Source organism: Aedes albopictus, chromosome 1 (assembly GCF_035046485.1).
Source record: "Aedes albopictus strain Foshan chromosome 1, AalbF5, whole genome shotgun sequence".
NCBI lineage: Eukaryota > Metazoa > Arthropoda > Insecta > Diptera > Culicidae > Aedes > Aedes albopictus.
Genome location: NC_085136.1, coordinates 103,047,096 through 103,054,122, shown reverse-complemented (window position 1 = coordinate 103,054,122; position 7,027 = coordinate 103,047,096). Strand labels below are relative to the sequence as shown.

Below are 7,027 nucleotides of genomic sequence, written 5' to 3'. Positions count from 1 at the left end.
TAACTCGCGCGGTTGACTACCTGCGTCAGCACCACGGCACCACGCTAATGCTGAGTACAAAAAGCGAGATTATTTCAACGTGTTGTACAAAATACAACAGCGCGATCGCTCGTGGGTTAACGCATAAGAAAGGCAGCGGAAGTCAATAAAGTTATTTCCGACACCAATTTGGTGCTAAATCCACAATAATCTATTTGCAAATGTTAATCTAGGTTAGAATTTTTCGAGCCTTGCAAACAGTCACCCCCTAGTCACCCTAAACTTTTCTAACCTCCGCTCCGCGGTTTGACAGCCGCATGACGCGCGGAAAACAAAACATTCATCCTTGGTGAACAAAAATAAAACATTCGAAAATTCAGTGACGGCAACCATCCGATACCGTGTGCCTAAATACCGCCCTCAAAATGTCCGACGAGGATGTCATTCTGATCGAAGATTCGCCGCAGCGGAAATCCATCAGGTAAGTGCCAGCGGAGTTTTGCGGGGGAAAAGGCGCGCTCTTACGGATGGTCTCATCGCCTTTTCAGCTGCGAGCAAATACCGGAACTCTTCCTGGACAAACTGGTTGCCAAGAAGCACTTCAGCCAGTTCGGGCGAATCAATCGCTTCATACTGCGCCCGAAGCGACTTTCCTGCACGGTAGAATACGAGAGCCCGGAAGCTGCGGAAGCGGCCCTGGCCCGGGGCGGAGCGTTCCGCGACTGGAAGTTCAATGTGTACTGGACGGATGAGGCGCCGGCGGCCGGTGCCGCGTCGTCCGGTAGGGACGAAGGTTTCATTGATCCGGAGGTGCAACAGGAGCTGGACACCATGAGCGGAGGGCCAAGCAGTTTGCGGATCAGACAGACCATGAAGCAATGTGAGTAGATAGGGATGTAAATGATCTGGGATTCAGATAAGGATATTTTGTGTTTTTCAGCGATCGAATCGTTTCTGAAGAAAACAGAGCGCTTTCTGGCGCCTCCCATAGTGGCCCCTCCGAAACAACTGAGGCCACCGCCGATGGTTGTGGCTGCAGCGGCGCTGCCAAGGGAGTCTTCCGTGGTTTCCGGCGATCCGAAGGCCATCCAAGCCAAGTTGGAGTTCGAGTCGCTGGCCAGGAAGGCGGCAATGACGGCGGAAGAGCGTTTTCGGGTGCTGGAGGCACGTGACAAGTACATTCGGCATACGACCGACCGGACGACGGACATTCGGAAGGCCAAGAGTACACAGGGAACGTGTGAGGACATGTGTCCGGAGAAGGAACGATACATGAGGGAGTGCAAGTTCCAGGTGGCGTCGTATGAGGCGGGCGAGAATTCCCAACAGATGGATCACGAGAAGGCGATCAAGCAGTATTCGAGGAGTTCGGCGGATCAAGAGGCGCCGTTGGCGATCGAGCTGCGTTCCGAACAGGGGCTGGAACTGGCCATGACCTATTTGTTGACGAGGATCGCGGATTTGTGTGAGGATGAAGAGGCCAACTTGAGCGATTGGTTCCACTTCGTTTGGGACCGGACGCGTGGGATTCGGAAGGACATTACCCAGCAGGAGCTGTGTTCGGTCAGAGCGGTGCGTTTGGTGGAGCAGTGTGCGAGGTTTCACATCCACTGTGCGGCTCGGTTGGTCGCCGAAGATCCGTCCGTGTTCGATCAGAAGATCAACACCGAGAACATGACCAAGTGTCTGCAGTCGCTGAAGTATATGTACCACGATTTGGGGCTGAAGGGCATCCGCTGTCCGAACGAGGCTGAGTTCCGAGCTTATGTCGTTCTGCTGAATCTGAACGATGGCAACTTCCTGTGGGAAGTGAAACAGCTGGCCGCAGATATTCTGCATTCGAGGCAAATCCGGTTTGCGCTACAGGTCTACTTCGCTCTGGAGAGTAACAACTATGCTCGATTCTTCCGGTTGGTTCGCCAGACGACCTACATGAACGCCTGTATTTTGTTGCGTTATTTCAACCAGATCCGGACACGTGCCCTGGAGACCATGCTTAGGGCCTATACGTACCGTATACCGGCCAGCTTCTCCTTGGAACACCTCACGGATCTCCTGGCGTTCGAGGATACCGAAGCAGCCGCCGCATTTCTGGATGCCTACGGTCTTCCGGTCGATGAAACACTTGGAACCGTACTGATGGACCCCAAACAGTACGACCGACCGGAAATACCCTATCAGCTGGAAAGAGCCTACAACCTGGTCGAGAGCAAGCGAATTTCCAGTGTCGGAGAAGTCATATCCGGAGAACCCTTGCAAGACGAATCCATCCTGGACAATCACCAGCTCGAAATTAGCTTCTCGCCATCGGGATACTTCCGGGATGATCTGCTCCGCACAATCTTGAAGCCCGTTAAACTTCCGGAACCGTCCAGTCCATCGCCATCCACCTCCGACGACGACAAACTATTCAAAGTACCCTCCCCAACGTCAATCTCGCCGAAACCGCTCTTCCCGAAACCGACTCCCACCGGAAATAACCTCTTCCAGCCGCCGCGCAATTCATTCAAAATCGAAACCAACTCTCCCATCCCATCAGCTCCGTCAGTTTTCTCCCAGTCCAGCCCCACATCCCTATCCGGAATCACTCCTCTACCGAAAACCACTGATCACCCCCCTTCGAAACTGGCCACTTCCTTCGGAACCAATCTTTTCGGAAACGTTGCCTTCAAGGCACCGCAGACCAACATTTTCGGAAGCTTCGCCGCACCAAAACAGGAAGTGATAAGCGGCGCCTCGATTTTCGGCGGTCCAAAATCGATTGACACAAGCGCTCTGGTCGCCGCTCGGCAGCAGCAGCAGGAGGAAGCGGAACGGAAACGGAAACAAGCCGAACTTGAGGAGGAAGCCCAGCGGAAACGCCGCGAAGAGGAGGAACTCCGTCGCCAACGGGAAGCGGAAGAGGAGCGCATCCGGCAAGAACTGATCGCCCGAAAGGAAGCGGAAATCCGACGGCTGAAGGAACTGGAGGAAGAAAGCCGACGCCAGCTGGAGGAAACGGTCCGGAAGATGTCGGAGAAGATCTACGCCGAACTGGTGGACGATGTTTGCGGCGAAGACGTGACCAAAGTGGCCACCTCCTGCTACAATCAGCACCAACTGCTGGAAAAGTACCCGAAGAAGCTGCTGCAGGAGTTGGAGGAAGAGATTCTGCGGGAGTACCTGGAACAAACTGTCCGGGAGGAAACGCTGGTCAAGAACTGCCAGGAAAATCGGCAGCAGAATGTGATGCGCAAGTATTTCCGCCGGTGGCGAAACAACGTCCGGGCCGTGATGGACAACCGGATGCAGATCGAGAACAGTCCGGCTTGGATTCCGGAGCGGGCGCTCCCGGAACAGGCAAGGGAATGCTACCAGGAGCATCAGACGTTGAGTTTGGCCAATATGAAGCGCTACGTCGGAGGGATGCCCAAGGTGTTCCAGCTGCCGGAACGACGGGAGGAGCCTATGGATGTATTTGAAATCGTACGAAATGGGATTCCGTCGGGGAAACGAAAGGACTCGAGGGGGTTCATCCGGAATCACGTGTATTGGAAGGTGTCGATCTCGATTCCATACAAACAGGAGGAGGATTCGTCCGGGTTCTACTACTTTATCAGCAAATGGTTGAAGAGCCTGTTCAAAAGGACTTCGGAGAATGAAGGCAAGTGCTTCTTTTTGGAAGCCCAGGAGAATATGATAGCCCGCGAGCGACTGGTGGTGTGCATGAGACTCCTCAAAGGCACCGCCATTCTAGACGAACTGAACGCCGAAGATCAAGAAGCCTTGGATAACTCGGACGGCCTTGTATTCCTGCTCACATCCAACAACATCCCGAAGTCAAAAGAACGTCTGCATAATCTCCTACGAAATGCAGATTCTTGGGGTCCTCTTCCGGTTACAATAATCGCCTACAACTACCATCCGTCGGCGGATGAATGCCTGGAAGAACTTCTTGATCTGGACCTTCTCTTGGAAGAGGGCAAGCTCAGCGACTACGAAGTAATCTACCACCACGAAACCAACAGGAAACCGCTTCATCAAGCACTGGTCGCATCGCTGAACTACCTGGCCTCCTGTTACAATCCGGACTCCCCGCTGGAGATGCAATCCCAAACGGCCTTCATCGGAACCTGCCTCGGGGAAGAACTGTGGCACCGCTTCCGCTTGTCCGCTCAACAGAACCCAAAGCTCTACGAAGCCTGTCAAGACCTGCCCTTCGTCCTCGACCTATTCAACCGAGCGGTCGACCGCGTTTGCAACCTGGTCCAGCACAACCTCGCCGCCTATCCGGACTTCCCGGCCGAGTTCAAACCCTTCGTTTCCAAGCGCCGCTTCGATATCCCCCTGGATCTGGAATACTTCCCCAAAGACTGGCGCAATCCGGAGCGACAACAGAAACTCATTCGCTTCTTCTCCCACCTAAAGTTCAAATCCAACCCCTTCGAACCCACCAGTTCCAAATCCCTCCAAGACTTACAATCCCAGCTTCTACTCTTCATCCAGGCGTCGCTCCCGAAATCGAACGACAAATCCGCCCGTCGGCTGCTCGCACTTACCACCCAGGAAATCCTCCGCTCGCTACCCATCGGAACTCCTTTCGCACAAGCCATTCCAACCCTAAACTGGCTCCAACCCATTTCCATCCTATCCAACGAACTGCTCCGACTCCGCTGGAGCGAAGCCCTGACCCAACTGCCCTGCGAGATCATCTACCACAAGCAGGAATACGAGAGCTACACCCGCTCCCTCTGGTGGTTACCTCAGCTGAAAACCCTGAAACGACGACCTACCTCCAGCAACGATCTGACCCTCAACGACGACGCGGAACCGGACCACGCCGACATCGACTCGCTGGATGGTGGCGCCATCGCTGCCACCATTACCCCCAAAAAGATGCGCCTGAACTTCACCCTGGCCAAGGACGATCTGGACGAAATACTGGCCCGGGGACGGCGCTGTCTGGAACGGGCAGACGAGAAGCTGACCCTGTGCCGGGAGCGCACGCAGCAGAGCCGCGATTTGGCCAACAAATTGGACGGCAGGTTGTACGAGCAGGAGAAGACCTTCCGGGAGAACCGCTGGACGTGGGAGGCGAACTTCCGATAACGGTTCGCCGCGCTGTTCGATTAGTTCTTTAAGTTAGTTTTCGACGTTTGTAGGTTCAAATAAAGACGGTTTTTTGTCTCGATCAATGTTCTTCTGGGTGAATGCTTTTTTTGTTCCGAAATTCTAGTTTTCAGTTTTTCCCTGGGCTTGGATTATATCTTCCAGGAAGCTTTGATTTCAGGCATGTGGTCGATGTGCTTTGCAGTAATGATTGGAATAGCTGAATGTATAATCAATGGCAAACAATTCCGTAAAAATCAGATCATCAAATCATCTGATATAGTTATACTGATCATGATGCTGCATAGTATATCGAACATTTGTCGAAGTCATTTATGTGCCGGGAAAATATAATTCCAAGTTGGTGAGAATATTACAAACTGAGGGAGGGTAATAGGCCCAGTCAGACCCCTGAATGGGCAATGTGGGTTAGTGTATGGGAATGCCATTGAAGGTTTGTAATATTCTCCGAGGCTTTCGAAATCCAACAGGGCGCGTCCCCGGGTTGCGGATAGGGGGAAAAGGGAGATTTTTCGCATTTGTACTGTAATCAGCCAATGTGATATTATCTCCTATGGTGTTGTAGTACGAATGAATGATCTCATTCTATGGGAATTCGAACCTTGTTATGTATTGTTTATTAACTTCGATTTTCTAAGCTTGACAAGGTTTTGAAGACATGTGATGAGAGTATTGCCTAATAGGAAAGTCACATCAGCAAAGCTTTTACATATGCAAATGCTATCCATGGGGTCATGTCTAGCATTTAATATGTATGGCAATGACTGGTTCTCACCTAGCAGGGGTACTACAAGACCACGCGGACAATTCAATTAAAGGCCTGATTTAATTACATTCTGATTTAATTACATTAGTTCTTTTTCTGACGAAGAATTCTATGTCTCCCAACACGCCATGCGATGACCCTCCAAGCTACGAGGTGGCGCTCAACGGACCGGATTGCGGACAGTCGATCGCGACTATGCGTGAAGAAATCAGAGCTCTGAAGAAGAGTGAAACGTGGAAGCTAACCAGTCTTCCAAGCGAGCGGAAGGCAATCCGGAACAAATAGGTCTTTAGAACAAAACGATGACCTACACCATGTATTACACCATGCGTTACTTCCTGGCGCTGGCAGTAAAGCACGATCTCGATATAGAGCAGATGAAGGCTGTTGCTGCTTTTCTTCAAGGCGAGCTGGGGGACGAGGTCATCTACATGGAGTTTCCGCGAGGATTTGCTGGCATCTCCAAACAAGTCTGTCGTTTGCGGAAGGCAATGTACGGGATCAAACAGGCGAGCCGCGTGTGGAACAGTCAACTGGACAAGGCGTGAAGGAGTTCGGTCTGGAGCAACCCAAAGTTAAGGACAAACGTCTTGAAATCCCGCTTAAACAGTGCATCAGAACTTCAGATGCACAAATCTCAAGAAGCAAGCTTCAAACAACAGTGAAATTTGACACTTTTGGGCACTCTGACGTACAGGCCATCCACGTGTGTGCCGGATGCGATCACGTTCTCGTTTGGTTCCCATAGTTCTCGCCATTGATGTAAATAGGGAGGGTTTAGACCCCCCTAGAATCCGAATAGCCCCCCCCCCCCCCCCTAGGCATTTCACCTAGTGACGCCAATGGTTCTCGCGGACTTCGCATCGCTCCGCGTCGAAAAACAACGTCAGTCCCTTCTGGCTAATTTTGCATTGGGCGGTGATGTTTTGGTGTTTTGGTGACGATGTTTTCCAATGAAATTTGTTCTAAGAGTTACGTCTGTTTCTCTGTGGTACCATTCTTCACCACTTAACTCACACTCAGAAAAAAATCTATACTAAATAGTATACCGCATTTAGTTCACCACTGGACTGCGCACTGAGTATTCATAAGTGCGAAAACGTAAATAAAACTGCGCGATTGCATCAAATCAAATTGATGTCTTCAGCGCACTATTTCTTCGAAGTATGCTGA

General features: G+C 51.7%; 1 protein-coding gene across 1 annotated transcript; it reads left to right on the top strand.

Annotated features, from left to right (window-relative positions):
* The first annotated feature begins 311 nt into the window (after window positions 1–311).
* LOC109432684 (protein xmas) lies at window positions 312–5,153 on the top strand. Its single transcript, XM_019709060.3, has 3 exons — window positions 312–460; window positions 528–859; window positions 920–5,153. The coding sequence occupies exons 1-3, from the start codon at window positions 405–407 to the stop codon at window positions 5,065–5,067; spliced, it is 4,536 nt and encodes a 1,511-aa protein (XP_019564605.3). The 5' UTR covers window positions 312–404; the 3' UTR covers window positions 5,068–5,153.
* The last annotated feature ends 1,874 nt before the right edge of the window (window positions 5,154–7,027 follow it).

What these genes read in the sequence shown, in the direction of transcription:
- LOC109432684 (XM_019709060.3), top strand. Translation starts at nt 405, where the DNA reads ATGTCCGACGAGGATGTCATTCTGATCGAAGATTCGCCGCAGCGGAAA. An exon ending in CCGCAGCGGAAATCCATCAG is followed by an intron (nt 461 to 527) that starts GTAAGTGCCAGC and finishes TCGCCTTTTCAG; the next exon opens with CTGCGAGCAAATACCGGAAC. An exon ending in CAGACAGACCATGAAGCAAT is followed by an intron (nt 860 to 919) that starts GTGAGTAGATAG and finishes TGTGTTTTTCAG; the next exon opens with CGATCGAATCGTTTCTGAAG.